Source organism: Nannospalax galili, unplaced genomic scaffold, assembly GCF_000622305.1.
Source record: "Nannospalax galili isolate Female #2095 unplaced genomic scaffold, S.galili_v1.0 scaffold146, whole genome shotgun sequence".
Classification (NCBI taxonomy): domain Eukaryota; kingdom Metazoa; phylum Chordata; class Mammalia; order Rodentia; family Spalacidae; genus Nannospalax; species Nannospalax galili.
Genome location: NW_008357929.1, coordinates 5,702,167 through 5,719,124, shown reverse-complemented (window position 1 = coordinate 5,719,124; position 16,958 = coordinate 5,702,167). Strand labels below are relative to the sequence as shown.

At 44.5% G+C, this 16,958-nt stretch overlaps 1 protein-coding gene across 1 annotated transcript in view; it reads right to left on the bottom strand.

Annotated features, from left to right (window-relative positions):
• Myh13 (myosin heavy chain 13) overlaps nt 1-16,958 on the bottom strand; it is a 61,825-nt gene that overhangs the window by 18,869 nt on the left and 25,998 nt on the right. Inside the window, exons 18-26 of the mRNA XM_008855722.1 lie at nt 15,760-15,877; nt 14,870-14,993; nt 11,213-11,349; nt 9,718-9,973; nt 7,460-7,702; nt 5,385-5,561; nt 3,808-3,953; nt 3,373-3,463; nt 1,781-2,170 (exon numbers count right to left, since the gene is read on the bottom strand). Of these exons, the coding sequence (XP_008853944.1) occupies nt 1,781-2,170; nt 3,373-3,463; nt 3,808-3,953; nt 5,385-5,561; nt 7,460-7,702; nt 9,718-9,973; nt 11,213-11,349; nt 14,870-14,993; nt 15,760-15,877 (1,682 nt within the window). The remainder of the gene's footprint in view (nt 1-1,780; nt 2,171-3,372; nt 3,464-3,807; nt 3,954-5,384; nt 5,562-7,459; nt 7,703-9,717; nt 9,974-11,212; nt 11,350-14,869; nt 14,994-15,759; nt 15,878-16,958) is intronic.

Here is a 16,958-nt window from a genome sequence, read left to right as displayed (position 1 = left end):
TTAGGGGTTTTGGTTGTTGATCTTTGCTGGTTTTTGAGACCATGTTTCACTATGTAGCCTTGGCTGACCTGGAACTCACCATGTAGACCAGGCTGGCCTTGAACTCACAGAGATCCACCTGCCTCTGCTTCCTGAGTTCTGGGATTAAAGGTGAGCACTATCATGATCAACTGTTTTTTGGGTTTTGTTTGTTTGGTTTTTTTGTTTTTGTTTTTGAGATAGTCTCACTATGTAAACCTAGAACTCATTATGGAGACTATGTTGGCCTTGCACTTGTGGCAATCCTCCTGCCTCTGACTCCTGAGTGCTGGGATTATGGTTGCGTGCAAACATTCTCCAGTCTTTTTCTTCTGGCCATTATTCCCTAAATAAGAGAGTGTGGCAGCTGCTTACATGGCAGGTGGGAGGCACAATGTAGAGGTGATTTTGACAGGAGGATGTGTGCAGGATAGAACTGTGTTCTATACCATTTTATATCAGGGACCTGAGCCCTGGATTTGGTATCCATGGCAGCAGTGGGACCACCATCCACTGCAGATACTGAAGGATGCCTTTTCTTTTGTCTTTTTTCTTTCCTCCCTTCCTTCCCTCCTTTCCTCCTTCATTCCCTTCCTTCTTTCTTTCATTCTTTTTTTTTGAGACAAAGTCTCATAAAGTCTCATATAGCCCAGGTTGGCCTCACTATGTATCTGAGGATGACTTTGAACTCCTGATCCTGCTTCAACTTCTCAACTGTTGGGATTCTAGGCATGTACCACTACATCTGGCTTATGCTTTCTTTCTTCTTTCTTGAGATTTATTTTATATTTGTGTGCATGTGTGTGCGTGTGCATGTGTGTGTGCGTGTGGGCATGTGTGTGAGTGCCAGTGCCCTCAGAGGCCATAAGAAGGTGTTGGGTCCCCAGGAGCTGGAGTTACAAGCAGTTGTGAGCTAATGGACATGGGTGCTAGGAACCAAACCCGGTTCTCTGCAAGAGCAACCAGTGTTCCTAACCCTTGGGCCCTCTTTCCAGCCCTTGTACATTTTCTTAAGGATCTATATAGCTCTACTATTTTAAACATCCCAAGGACCATGCCATCTGTATCCACCCGTGCTCCGACATGCTAATTTCATGTTGGCTATGTCTTTTAGTGACATACTGTGGGCTAAGGAGGTAGCATATAGAAAACCACACCCATAAAGCCCTTTGGATAACTAAACCTTAGATTTAACTCTAGAATATGCCAGATTGATTGGGCGATTCAGAAAGAACAACACAACCCTGAATGGTGGCAGATCACTCAATCATGTTTGAATGATGCTGTGCTCTGAGTTACTGTGTTTTCCCCAAAATCAGAAATTGAAAGTAAATCCTCAGTACTGTATTGGGAGGTAGAGTCTCTGGGGGGTGATTAGGTCATGAGGGTTCCACCTTTATAAGGAACAAGGTCTTTATAACAGAGGCCAGAGCTAGCTCCTAGCTCCTCCTGACATGGGAAGACATAGGAAGAGGGCGTGGTCTTTCAATCAGAAAGTGAGCCCTCACCAAACACTGAGTCTACTGGTGCCTTGATCTCTGAAGTCCCATGTCTATTGCTTATAAATTACCCAATATACTCAATTTATAAATTATAAATTTTACTATAGCAGCCCCAGTATTTAGGATACATAACTTGAGTGCATTTGAGGAGCTGGAAATGAAGTGGGGAGGACTAGATAACAGCTTGGAATATGCAGTGAGTTCGGGGCATGAACTCCAGGAAGTCATGGCTGCCAAGACCAGAAGGGTCATTCAGGTACCTTCGACTTGGAGACTGTCTCGATGTTGCTGGCCATGTCATCGATCTCCATCTTCATCTCGCTCTTCTCCTTCTCCAGCTTCTGCTTGACCCGCTGCAGGTTGTCGATCTGCTCCCCGAGCTCCGCCACGCTGTCCGCGTGCTTCTTCCGAAGCGTGGCTGCCGTGGCCTCGTGCTGCAGGGTGGCCTCCTCCAGGTCCCTCCGCATCTTCTGGAACTCTGCCTCCCGCTTCTTGTTCATCTCGATCTGGGCTGAGGTGGCTCCACTGGCTTCTTCCAGCCGCTCGCTGATCTCCTCCAGTTCCCTGGTCAGGTCTGAGCGCTGCTTCTCAATTTTAGCTCTGAGCGTGTGTTCTGCCTCGATTTCTTCCTCCAGCTCTTCCGTTCGGGCCTGAAAGAATCACTTTATTAGGAAGGCTGTCAGGGAGGAGGAGGGCAACCCATTTCAGGAGGGACTAAGTGCTAAGGGATTGGGGCAAGCAGCACAAGGTTAAGAATACGTGGAAATTGTTATTGAATATGTTAAAACTGTAATGAAATGCTTCTTCTAATCTTGTGGTTATTTTTTTAAAAAGTCCAAGTGAAGAAAGTTTGCTTGAGACTTATAACAAAAAGGCCTAATAATTAAAAATATGTGTGCAGGTAATATTCATTTATTGCAATGTGCCATGTTGTTTGAGTTCACCTCTTGTTTAAGGAAATAAATACAAATTCAAGGTTTAAAAAAAAGAATTCTAGTCATTTCTGTTAAAAGCTAAATTTGGTCACTGCATCCATGATGGACTCTCATAAAGGTTTTTTCCCTTAAAAGAAAAACTGTCAAAGATAAATTTTTCAAAAGTTGAAATTAAATTGGTTATGTATCAAAAATGCTCTTGATATCTAAAGAGAAAATAAAATCAGGTGATGCCTAAAAAAAGAAGAAGAAGAAAAAAAGAATACATTATGAGGGCTGGGCATGGTGGTACACACCTTAATCCTAGAACTCGTGAGGCAGAGGCAGGCCAGCTAGGGCTATAGGGAGACCCTGTCTCAAAATAAATAAATAATAAAAAAGAACACATTATGATTTACTAGGGGAAAGTAATCTAACCACCATTTGGAAACAACCGAAGTGTCTATCAGTAGGGGAATGGTCAGATCAGTTGTGATGGAGACTTGCTTTAACTTCGAGAAGCAGTTCAGTGCTGAGGTCGGAGGGAGCTGAGGTCGGAGGGAGCTGAGCTTAGGAATATGGTCAACACACGTTTATTAGCAATAATTATCCCTCTAGGAACATTCTGATTCTTTTCAAGGAAACATAACATGTGCTACTTAGAAAAATTTAAAAGTTGATTTCAAAAATTATAGGGAAAGTTAGATAATGGTTGCATGCAACTGAGGCAGGAGGACGGCTTAAGTACAAGATTTAAGGGCAGCCTGGAAAAGTAACAAATCTGTCTCAAAAGGAAAAAACAAAAGAAGAAAGAAGAAAAAGAACAGGATATTCTTTCTAGCCCCAATAGAGTAAGAAAAGAACTCAGGAAAGGGAGGATGAACAGGCACGTGCTCGTGAAGCAACCTGCAGGACCAGGAAGGGTTTGACACAGTCACCTGCAATTCTTTAATCTTCTTTTGCAACTGTAGACTGAGAACTTGTTCATCATCAATTCTGGTTTGTAACTGGCTGATTTCAAACTCCTTCCTGCAAGCAGATTAAAAATAAAATAAATAAATACAAGCCTTTTAAGAGTGGGGAAGGGACTGGAAAGATGGCTCAGTGGTTAAGAGCATTGACTGGTCTTGCAGAAGACCCAGGTTCAGTTCCCAGCACCCACATGGTGGCTAGCAATCATCCATAGCTCCAGTTCCAGGGGATCTGATTCCCTCTTCGGGCCTTTGTGGGCATTGCATGCACAGGTGCACTTACATAAAAAGCACTTATACATGTAAAAATAAAAATGAATTAATAAAATAAAAAGCTGAAATAAAAGAGATGGAAGCATGGTTTTCGGGCTCAGGTGGAGGGGCAGAAAATGAAATCTCTACTTCTTCAGTTTCTCCTCTATTTGTTGCTTGTCGTTTTCCAGATCCATAACCGATTCCTGGGACATCTTCAGGTCTCCTTCCAGCTTCCTCTTCACTCTTTCCAGGTCTACCCGCAGTTTCTTCTCCTGCTCTAAGCTGCCTTCCAGCTGGGAAGACACAGATGGAAAGGTTGGGGTAAGGCTGAGGAAGCAAGCTTGCCTGTGTCAGCCAGCGCAGTCACACCCCAGCCCATGGCTTCCTGCACTCCAGTAGATTCTCAGTGTTAGCCTCCAGCCCCAGAGGCAAACTTGCTTTCCTCCAACCCCTTCTCTCCGCTGGGTAGCTTAGGAAGTGGCTCCCTCAGGGGCCTCCTGGTGCCTCTTTGTAGCTCATTTCTACTTGGTCTGTCCCCTGTAGAATTCTGCCACTCGTAGGTGTGTGCTCTGCCCAGGCAGGAGCTAGTGGGGCCTCTGTGACAAGCACCATGGAGCTCTGCATCGCTCACCATTGCTCCTCACCTACTCACACTATCCAGCCCTGGGGAGACTCTGGCAAGGAATTCAAGTGTGTGTGCACACATGGGCACAGGGAAAGCAGAACGTGGCAAGGAATACACCTACTCTGGCCTCAGAAAGGTAGAGACCAAGGAAAGTACTGTCTACAATAGGGAATAAAAGCAATAAACTTCAAATCCGGCTCTTAGATCATGAACAACAATGGGGAAAATTGGTCATTTCCAGGGGCTGGAGAGATGGCTCAGTGGTTAAGAGCACTGGCTGCTTTTGCAGAGGGCCCTGGTTCAATTCCCAGCACCCACATGATGGCTAACAACCTTTTGGAACTCCAGTTCCTCTTCTGACCTTCGAGGGCACACCACAATATAGGTGTACTTACATATATGTAAGAAATACATTCATACACATAAAATAAAAATAATAAAATATTTTTTTAAAAAAAGATTATTTTCCTGGCCATAAATGGAAGTATTTTCTGTTGTTTTTGTGATGTTGGAGACAGAAGTCAGAGGCCGTGTATGCTCTCCTCTGAGCAATGCCTCTGCCTAAAACTAGGCTTTAAAAACCTTAGAACAGCCAGATGTGGTGGCGCACACTTTAATCCCAGCACTCGGGAGGCAGAGGCAGGCAGATCACTGTGAGCTCAAGGCCAGCCTGGTCTACATAGTGAGTTCCAGGACAGCTGGGCCTACAGGGAGACCCTGTCTCAAAAAGACCAAAACAAAACAAAACAAAACAAAACAAAACAAAAAACCCTTAAAACAGAATTGGAGGTTTCAGAACTTAAATGGTTGATGCTAGTGATGGCTAGTGATGGCGACGATGATGACACCAGCAGGTGTTTCACTGGAAACATTATACTTTGCACACTTTCTTTAGACACCTTCTGGTCTAGCTATTTGTACGTATCCCTAGTTCACAGGTGGAAACTGAGGTTTCCCAAGGTCATGTGACCTGCTCCTCAGCCCTTTTGTTTTCTGTGATCTGGACTGGGAGCTCCAACTCCAGCATCTCACCCCCAGCCCCCCCCCCCTCCCCTCTCTCGCAAAGCACAAAGCATGCCAGTCACAAGCCCTCTGTCACATCGTCTGTCTGCTGTTCCAGCTTGACATTGATCTTGATGAGACTGTTGACTTTATCTTCTTCTGCCTGCAGGTCATCCAGAGTCTGCTGATGGGCATCCTGAAGAGATTTCTTTTCTTTGGTAAGTTTGGAAATGTTTTCTTCAAGTGCTGTCATTTCTTCAGAAAGATTCTTCACCTAGGAGAATATCAACAGCCAAATTAATATTGAAACAATTAAGCCAGATGCTTCCAGCCACAACAGCTAGTGATGCCTCTGTCTCTCTAGCTTCGTTACCTTCTGAACTGAGAATGTCTCAGTTCTTCATTTAACTACATTTTTGAAAAGGGGGGGTCTTTCCATGTTGCTCAGGTTGGCCCCAAACTCCTAGGCTCAAGGGATCTTCCTGCCTCAGCTTCCCAAGTAGTTGGGACAAAATGTATATGACTCAGCTAGCCTTTCAAGTTTTTTCTGTTTGTCATTTTTTTTTTTCTTTTTGAGACTCATATAACCTAGACTGACATCAAACTCTATATGCAGTGTATATGACTCAGCTAGCCTTTCAAGTTTTTTCTGTTTGTCATTTTTTTTTCTTTTTGAGACTCATAATAACCTAGACTGACATTAAACTCTATATGCAGCTGTTCTAGTTTGTTTCTTCCATTGCTGTGACAAAACACTGACCAATACCAATTTGGGGAGGAAAGGGTGTATTTGGCTTATATCTCCTGGGTCACAGTTCACCAGGGAGCCCAAAGTAGGAACTCAGGGCAGGAACCTGGAGGCAGGAGCTGGAGCACAGGCCATGGAGGAACGTTGCTTACTGACTTGCTCCCCTGACCCCTGCTCAACCTGCTTTCTTATACAACACAGGCCTACCTGCCCAAGCATAGCACCACCCACAGTGGATGGCTCCCACATCACTCAATAATTAAGAAGATGCCCCACTGACATGGCCACAGGCCAGTCCAATGGAGGCAATTCACCAATTGAGGTTCTCTCTACCCAGGTGTGTCAAGGAGACAACTAAAGTTATCCAGCACAGCAGCTTAGGATAACTTTGAACTTCTGATCCACTAGCCTTAACCTCCTGAATGCTGAGATTACAGGCATGAACCACCATGCCTGGTTTTGTACGTTGTTGGAGACAAACCCAGAGCTTCATAAATGGGAGGCAAGCACTCTACCAACTGAGCTACATCCTTAGCCCAAGTCTTTGAGTTTTAACCTTTCTCCCAGGTCTATCATGGTGTCTCAGATTTTTCCATTAAGAATATTAGGAGTATATTATAGTTTATAAGAGAGGACATTATTAAAATGCAAATATACTGACTTGGAGGGTGATACATCAATCCATGTTTACTCATAATACATCTTCATATGTTTATCAGGTTGGCTGATGCAGTTTAGAAGGAAGCAGGAAGGGGAGGGGAAGGCCTGAGGCAAGAAATCGAGACAGGAGTCCTGTGCTGCCAGGGTGTGGGTTGTGGGCACCACTCATGAACTTTAAGGGATTGGACAGAAACTTCCATGTATAGGAGTCTTGCAGATCAAGGTTGCTAACTCCCAACCTGTGATATCTTTAATTTACAATTTTTTGAAATATTATCGACACTGGGGGAAAAATGATTCCACATAAAACTTGGAGTTGTTTCTTCTGATGGAAAGTTCCATACTCTGGTATGTGTTGGAGTCACATCCCCACTCTTAATTTGACTAAGTCATTCCCACTAGCTTTCTCTATATCCTGCCAATGATGCATGAGAGTCCCTGTGGCCCACCTGAAGCCAACCCTTGCTATTACCTAGCCTCCTTTGTGGTCTGCCTGGCTCCTGTAGGCATTTTTCTTGGCTCTCCCTCATGCTGGGTACTTGGAGAGACAAAGATGCATATGTAACAGTACTTGTTCTTAAGAAGTTGGTGACACAGTCAGGAAAAATTGGGAAGTGTCTACAGAGTGGGCATCAAGGAAGGGGGGACTGAGCCAGCCAACTGCTTGGTTCCTGCCTCTCACTTCCAGGCATGCTGGATTGGTGAAGAGTTGGTTTTTAGAATGGGGGTAGTGAAGAGCCTCTGGGGACCCTTGGTGCACCCACCTTGTTCTCTGTGGCATGTTTCTCCTTCTCAATCTTTGCCAAGGTCAATTCCAGGTCGTCAATGTCTCTTTTGAGAGAAGAGCATTTGTCTTCCAGATTCCTCTTCTTGGCAACCAGTTCAGAATTGATTTCTTCCTCCTCCTCCAGCCTCTCATTCAGCTCCTTGACTTTGGCTTCCAGTTTGATCTTGCTTTTGATAAGCCCATCACACCGTTCCTCAGCATCCATCAGATTTTCTGCTTCCTGAAAAAATAAATCTCTGTAAATTTTGGTCTGTTGCTTTGTAAACCTTGGAAAAAAAGAGCCTCACCCTCTAAAAGCCTGGACCTAAGCCGAGGAGTAGGTCAGTTGTGCACATACATGTGTGTGCTCATGCACACTTACACAGGCGCACACGTGCCTGTAATTTATATGCTCTTCTAACCACTGAGGACATCATTACTTAATAGAAATTCACTCAATGTAATTTCAGATAAAGGACTTTATACATTTACAAGTTTATTTTAAAAAAAGAAAGTCTCTAAATTTTGATGAATTTGGAGTCTGGTTATCTCATTTTTCCTAATACCACAAGTCAAAAAGTACATGGCCCCTGTGTTCTTTGCTATCCACAGTTGACTGATGTTTTCAAAACATTACTACCTGTTAACGTTCAACAGAAAAGGGCTGCCTGTGTGCCCACAGCTATGCTTCCAAGAGTCACAGAACAGGAAATTTAATCACTTATTATTTATTATTTTTATTTTATGTGTATGTGTGTATTGCCTGCATGTAGGTAAGTGCACCTGTGTTGTGCAATGCCGGTGGAGGACAGAAGAGGTTAAATTTTTTTTTTTATTATTTTATGTGTATGAGCATACTGCCTGCATGTATGTAAGTGGACCTATGCTGTGCATTGCCCGTCAAGGTCAGAGAGGCTGTTGGATCCCCTGGAACTGGAGTTATGGACAAATGTTAGCTGCCATGTGGGTGCTGGGATTTGAACCCAGGTCTTCTGCAAGAACAACCAGTGTTCTTAACCGCTGAGCCATCTCTCCAGCCCCAGAACAGGAAATTTAAAGCATACAAGAATCAGTGACAGAGTAAGTCCTCATCCCAGCAGACTGTAGTGAAATTCCTGAATGGGGCCAAGATAGTCAACTATGTTCTTAAATGAAATCAGCCCCTATCTTCTCATGCTAGAGTATTTTAAGAACCAGACACACAATGCAGAGAAATGGATGGAAAGAGCCCAGGAAGAATAAGGGCTAATGTTTCCTGAGCTTCTCTGACAAGTACGTGCTGGGTATTTGACATGGTCAGCTCCTATGATTCCTCAACCACCACACAGTGGGTACTGTTGCTATTTCTATGTTCATTTTCAGATGAGAAAACTGAGGCACAAAGAAGAGAACCAACCCCCCTGAGGTAGCCACACTAACAAGTGGGAATCTGTGACAGAAACCCAGCTGGTCTAGGACTTTCTCTCCTGCCCCTATACCTGGGACAGTGCTCCTCCAAAGAGGTACTGATTGGGGAATTGTAAGATGAGCAGGGAATTCTGTGTGCATAGGAAACAGCAAAGAAAGAATTTATTACAAGGAAAAAAAAATCGTAACTGTCTTGGGAATGAGATAGTTATGCTGCCAGAATGTTTTCCCTGCAGATATGACTTCGTTTTTCCCATTTCTTTACAAAATGCAATCTCTAAAGCACTTTTTGGAGTATAGGAATATAAACATATTACTGAAAATTATATGTGGAAAATTACTTTCTATTTTTGAGTTGGGTTACTTAACTTTAATGATTTATTTTATTGGATTTTTTAAAAAGAGCATGAATTTCTGAGAGCTGGGTTTTTTTGTTGATACAAGGTCTGACACTGTCGGTTAGGCTGGCCTGGAACTCACTATGTAGCCCATGAACTCATGACAATCCTCCTGCCTTGGCCTTCTGAGTGCTGGAATTGTAGGCATGAGCTGTCACACCCAGATCTGACAGATTTTGATTATGATGCCATTCACTCATCCTTAATGCTCACAGTGGAATATCCCCAGCTCCGCTGAGGAAGACAGAGAGACCAGAGATAGTGCAAGTTCATTTTGCAGACATGTTTTCTGTTGAAGGCAGGACCAGCCCTCCTCCTGATAGAGTGATGCTGCTATACTCTCTATGACCACTGGGTGGCACCACTGCCTCTTTAATAGACAGCTCACGGGGGTCCTCTCTATTCACTGTTCTGGGAATCTGTTTCACACTCTCTGGTAGAAGGTACTTACAGACTGGACCTGCAACTGGAGGTCATTTTTTTCCTGCAGCAGGGAGACCATTTTCTCCTCCAGCTCCTTCCGGCGAGCCTCAGATCTAGCCAGTTCTTCTTTGGCCTTTTCGAAGTCCTCCTTCATGGTGGCCATCTCCTTCTCTGCCTCAGCGCTCTTCAGCAGGGGCTTGATCTTGAAGAACAAGTTCATCCAGGGCCAGTGCTTGACATTCATGAAAGAACGGATGTTGTACTGGATGCAGAAGATGGAGTCCCTGTACACCATTAGGACTCAGATTAATGACCCAATGCCATATCTCGCTAGTCCTCCATCCATCCCCCATGGGTTCTAAAATCCTCATCCATCACAGCTGGGTGGAAGGAGGTACATGCAAGCTTTTCAGACCTTATAGGTCTAGAATAGGTCTGTGAATGAAAGGCATGGGACACAGCATGAAAAGGTTGAGAGGAAGGGAGGCACGAGGTCCTCTATTTGGCTTCTGGCTACCCCAACCCCGAGGGCTGCAGCCTTCTCAGGATGCAGTGAGCAGCTCTCCTCCTGTTACTGGGTCTGCCTCCCACATTTGCATTGTTAGTCCCCTTTGCTTTCTGGAACCCCTATGCCTTTGACTTCCTGCTTCATGGTCGTTTTCGCATGGGACCCTTGTTCCTGCTGGAGTTGGTGTACACCACCATCCGCCTTCAGTTGTCTTCCAGTCTTTTGCTGCTGTGGAACTGATTGGTTGTCCTGTCTTTGACGGTCGCCTACATCCCAGGACCACCTACACCAAGCTCATCCTCCATGGCTTCATGTTCACACCGCGTAAGATTACCTGAAAACTTGCTTCTTGGGATTTTTTTCTAATTTCTGTGCTTCACCTAGCTAGATGTCCAGGGATATTCCCAACACCCAATGAAGGTCTACTGTGGTGCTGATGTCAGCTCTATGCAGTACCAGGGAATCTGGGAGACAGGCTTCCACCCAGACTCTGCTTTCCCTGAAGTCCCCACACCACCAGGCCCTGGTACTGCTAGTTCTGAATTCTTTAAGGAATAGGGCTCCCTGGACACAGTCTGGGATTCTTGATGCAGAGGGACCCCCACCCCCACTGCCTGGCTTCTTGCTCTCTCCCCTAAGGCAACATTCCACAGGTCTTATAATGCTTCTTCAAGACTATTCTTCCCTCTTCCTGACCTCTTCATGTCAACTCCAGCATCTTAATTAGGTTTCCCTCCCCCTTGACTATAACTCTAGCAATGTCTATGCTTCAGGGTTGAAACTCTCCATGTATGAGTTTGCTTCCCACTCCTCTGTGAGCTGCTTGAGGACAGGGTTCATTTCTGTATCTCTAGTGCTAAGATTCCCTAGCACAAGACTGTTAGTTGATGCTGGCTGAATGAATGAATGAATGAATGAATGAGTAAAAATGAACATTCCAAGATCAAAACCAGGAAGTGGTAATAGGCTGCTGAGTAGGGAGGGTGGGATAAGGCAGAGGTAAGGGTCCTATCACCTCCTCTCCATCATCTTCTTGAACTCTACCCGCATCAGGTAGCCCCTGCACATAGCCTGTGTGCGTGTCATCAGGGTCACCAGCTTCTCATCTCTCATTTCCTCCAGAAGCCCCAGAAGTCCAGCTTTGAAAAACACCTGTGTTAAAAGAGGGGTGAGGGACTGGAGGGATGGCTCAGTGGTTAAGAGCACTGGCTGCTCTTGCAGAGGACCCAGGTTCAGTTTGCAGATCCCATATGGCAGCTAACAACCATCGGTAACTCCAATTCCAGGGGATCTGACACCCTCTTCTGACCTCCATGGGTATTGCATGACATGGGTGCACTTACATACATGCCAGCAGCACACTCACACGCATAAAATAAAATTAGGGGAGGAGGGAGGGAAGGTTATACAAGGAACCTAAGGGATAAAGGGAAAGAAAGAGCTCAAGAGAGATGGGACCATAGGGGAAGGGTATTATTAAGGGAGAAATGGGAAAAACGGGGGCACCTTAAATGGGGAAGCCGAGGTAGAAGGGTTAGACAATGTGAGAGATAAATAATGCCTAGCTAGTTTAAAAAAAAACAGAGGGAACCATATTAGGCCAACAACCTACTAACAAATTTTACATACAACTAGCTCAAGGAACATAATAAAAAAAAAAAAACGGAACCACATTAATTGAACAGTCTACTGACAAATTATGCATACAACTTGCTCAAGGAATATAATACACGTCTAGGCAAGGTTTAAGCTGCATAGCACATGGTAATTACAAGTACTAGACTGGTGGAACTAACCTTGGATGTTTAACAGCCATACTATGAGGCCTATACTAATTCAGACAGAAGGACATAAGGAACAGTTTTTACTCCTTTCCCTCCTAGGTCGACTAAGCTCCAGGGGACTATGAGCATCTCTGAAAATGTCCTGTAACTGTGGTGAGTCACCTGTCCTCTTGATCAAGGAGGGTTCAGGGAGGCCGTGGAGACCCCAGGAGATGGACTTGAACCAGTGTCCAATCTACAAAGAGGAGAGTCAACTCAGAGGAAACATCTCATCCATGCTTCCCAGTGAAGCCAGACATGGTAAAACAGGACCTTTGACTTATCTTCACATAGAGGGAACTGGTAAAAGAAAGGAGCCAGGAGCTCCTCCCAAGCCCATGTGACCCCTGATGAACAGATCCTCAAATGACCTTAAGAGTGAAAATAAATTGGCTTATCTGGACTAATTGTAGGGTCTTAAACACTCAAAAGGAAAGTATAACCAAAGATTAATGGGGTCAATATAATTTCTTAAGAGTCCGTATGTATAGCTAAAGGCTACGTAACAAGAAACAATTTCAGACAGGAGATACATTCCTTTGAGCTATTGGCCAGGGTGGCTCAAAAGACTCCCAGACAGTAACCCAGGATAGAACTTGGAAAATGAACAGCAGACCCCAATCTTATCTAAAGGAATATTGACAACTGATTGCTGTTAGATGAGGAACAGCTGATCTTCCTAAAACAAGGCTCTCTAGATAGGCTGACTAGATTCAGCAGATGGACAAGCACTGGGGAATGGCTGGGGTGCCAACAATGCAGTGGACAGTAACAGGGATGACAAGAGTATATGGGCTCCAGTGTGTGGGAAGGGGGAGACTATGGGAGGGTTCCATTTGGGAAGTGGGTATATAGATGAATAAGATTGTGTGGGATGTTCTGTATGATATACCCATAAAAAAATCAACAAATTAAAAAAGATGTATTTGAGGAGGAAGCATAAATATTTACTTCATGTTAAATAGTAGAGGTGATAAACATTACCATGAAACCTACCTAATAACTTTATATCCATACCTAGGTACTGGGACTAGTAATAATCAGATACATAGAAATAAAAGACACATGTACAAATATCTAAGTGTTAGTAGCATTAAAAATGTAGGAAACAGCATATTTTAAAATGAAATGGAGATCTTCTCTAAGGGGTAAAAACTCATTCAATTTTATGTCTTATAGGGTTTATACTGAGTTCAATATTGTATAACTGTATTAATTCAACTGTGGCCCTAAAAATATGCAGCCACTTTTGAAGGAGATGTATCCTTGCTCTGGAGTGTGTTACTATGTTAAAGCTGTAATGAAATGCTTCTTCTAATCATGTGGTTATTAAATTTTAAAAAATTAAAAAAAATTCTTCAAAGCATAAAAAATTGCTCCTTATTAATTAGGAGATGTGAAAAACATTACCATCGAAATCTACCTGATGACTTTATATCCATGCTCAGGTGCCAAGGATCTCAGATAGTAATCGACTGTGACTAGTAATAACCAGATATATAGAAATTAGAGATGCATGTGCAAACATCTAAGTGTTAGTTACATTAAAAATGAGTTTTTCTGTATGAAACTGTGTATTTTAATAATGAAATGAAGATCTTCTGTAAAGATTAAAACCTCATCCAATTTTATGTTTTATAGGGTTTATACTGAGTACAATATTATATAACTACTGTAATAATTCAACTATAAATCTAAAAATTTACAGCCAATTTTGAAAGAGATGCAGCTTAGCTCTGGAAATTGTTATTGAATATGTCAATGCTGTTGTCATGAAATGCTTTCTCTAATTATGTGGTTATTAAATAAATAATTTTAAAGAGCGAGAGAGAGAGAGAGAGAGAGAGAGAGAGAGAGAGAGAGAGAGAAACTCTGCTTAGCCCTTAGCAAGTGTTCAACTAGCCCCCGAATCCTCATCAATCCGCCATCAATCCTCAGAGTACTTCCAGGACTTGCTTCCCTCTGGTCTCTGTATCTGCACCTCTTAGACAGAGGGGCAGTGTGCTGTAAAGTAGCTTCCAGGCCCTCCTGGATGAGTTCTGTGGTGTTCACATAAAGATAGCAAAGATAAGCCCAGAAAATGACCACAAACTACAAATGTGCTCAGATGAGGAGAGAGCCACAGGTGCATCTGCCTCCTCCTCCTATGTTCTCTGTCCCACCCTCAGGCCCACTGTCCTCACTGCCTGCAGCAGGAGCCTGCTCTGGGTCAGCTGGGAGCTCAGCAAGCTCCTTTCCGGAAGCAGAGTTTGGAGTCAAGCCAGGCTTAGAAGCCAATATTTGGCACCCAGTGGTTCTTATCTGATTTATCTATCCATGTGACCTTGAGCATTTACCTTGCCCTTGACATCCCGGGGCCTCCATTTCTTCTGTCCTCCCAAGAACTCAATGAATCAAGTACTCTCCCTTATCATCCCCTTCATACTGGTTATTGTGATGAGTCTGGATGGTTATGCACAGGGTACATACACGTGGCCCTTTGATTAAAATTACCCTTCTCAAGTCCTTACTCTCCCTAGAGTCTGTTCTATATTCTCATCTCTTAAGAATCTCTCTTCTGCCTCTCTCTAGGACACCAGACTCCCCACAGTTTTACTCTCTGGTTTCTAGCCTAAACGTCTCATCTCTTAAAGATGAACACAGAGCCAGGGCACTAGAGCTACCACAGTCCCAGAGCTCCTTAAAGATGAACACAGAGCCAGGGCACTAGAGCTACCACAGTCCCAGAGCTCCTTTGCCTGGGCTGCAAGATAAGGCTGGTTAGGCTGATTGGAAGAAGAAACACTCTTCTCTCTGACCAGATGATCAGCTGTCAGGGCTGAGGGAGTCTCTACCTCATCTGTTCTCACCTTAGTGTGGCCAAACCGGAACTGTTCCCGGTCCACAGTGATGGAGTCCAGAAGTTTCTCAGAAGCGTTCTTGCTGTCAATGAACTGCCCTTCTGGGATCGCACTGGCATTAAGGATCCGGTACCTGAGGAGAGGGGAAAAGTTTCCCAAATGAATTCAACCTCCCAGGAGATCAGATCTTCTAGAACCTTCTAATAAGAAGGAAGATACCATACTGCTAGTTTGGGAGAGGGGGTGATTCGCGGGGTAGGTTCTAGGCAAGCGGGGTATGGTTGGGGGAGAGAGGCGTGAAAGAGGAAGGCAGGGTAGTGCACACGACTCAGAAGTTTGCCTGCTGAGGACATGGCTCTTATCGAACTTGGAAGAACTTGAGTTTAACTGTGACTTGACGACCTCAAACCTCCTCTCTCTCCAGGGCCCTGGACTTCTGGTGGGAGAGCAGTGGTCTAGAGCATTGGGCTTCAGCTGGAGGATTTGGCTCCCAGGGATCACCTGGCAATGTCTGTTTGGTACTTTTGATAGTCACAACTCAAGGATGTGTGGTTTGCTGCCAGTATCTTTGGGCAGAGGCCACAGGTGCTGCTAGGATCCCCCAATGTCAGGAGAGCCTACACACAAAGGATCACTTAGTCCCAGATGTCCATCAGTCCTGTGTTGAAATATCCTGCTTTAAAGTGACAGTCAGGCCAGCGGGCTTGGACTCTGACTATGGAACCACTTAGGGCTAACCCAGGACTCACTGTAGGCATGAGATCACCTTTTCAGCAAAATAAAGTCCACAGAAACTCTGAGAAGCTTGTGAGCTCACCACTCACTCAGGCTGAGGGTGCCTTTGAGAAGGGCAAAAATTGCCTTCAGAAGGAGCAAGACTCAAGGATGAAGTGGCTTACCGCTGTTTGAAGTCAGCATAGAGGATTCGGCTGGGAAACCCCTTCCTGCAGATCCGGATGCCCTCCAGGACCCCGTTACAGCGCAGCTGGTGCATGACCAAATAATGGTCCATCACACCTGGGGGAAAGTACAGGGGGGGACGTTGGTGGCTTTTTACTATTTGTCTTTGATGATCTGAGTCACCATGAACCTCTTCAGCACTCCTAGACTTGAGTGGAGTTGATACCAGCTCTAAGGTGAGAGGTTGGGGGTGACTGGAACTTAGCTACAAGCCCCACAGATGAAATGATCTCAGTCTTCCTGAGACTCTAGCATCCTTCTACCATGGGAATAAGAGCCAGAATTTTGATCTTTATCCTTCTCATGGCCCAGGATTCTAGCTAGAAAGGGCAGGAGTGTGGAGGGACCTGAGGATTTCCCATTAGATAATCTGAAATGCCATCCCATCTCTACTCAGGGATAAGGAAGTAGGCCCTGCAGAATGCCAGCAGAGTGAGAAGGAAGTGCAGGAGAAGGAAGTCATGGTAGGGAATGGCGGTGGCTGGGTGTAGGGCTGGTGGCCATCTGCCTACCACCTGCTCTGGGAAGCAGGGAGTTGTGGGGGCAGAATTGATGTCTGTAGGGAAGAATAGGGGCCAGAAGGACAAGAGGGGCCTATGGTAGAGGTAACTGTGGCTCTGTGATAGCGTCTCATGGTAGGCTCCCTAAGTTTCTTGGGGAGGGATGCAGCTAAGGCTGGCTTTGACTTAATTTTATAGAAATTTCTAGAATGCTTACAAACTTTTCTGTTTACTCTGCAGAGATATCACTATACAATTATACAGTTTCACAGCTTGAATGAAGTTGAACTTGCTGGTACAGCAACTATTATCTATGTGTGGCTTTTTACATTTTACATTCATTAACGCTAAAAATTCATTTTCTCCTTTGCACTAAGCCACACCTCATGTAACCAGGAGCTACGACATTGCACAGTGCAGATGTGTTGCCATCAGGCCCAAAGGTCTAATGGACTGAGATTCCGTACAGAAAAAGTGCTGAAGACCAAGGAGACCAGGAATTCAGAAAGGTTTATGAAGAAAAAGTTAGGAATTATCTAGTCTGTTTCCTCTGCCTCCTCCTCCTCCTCCTCCTCCTCCTCCTCCATACTGGAGATTGAATTTAAGACCACACACCTACTAAGAAAGTGCTCGACCCC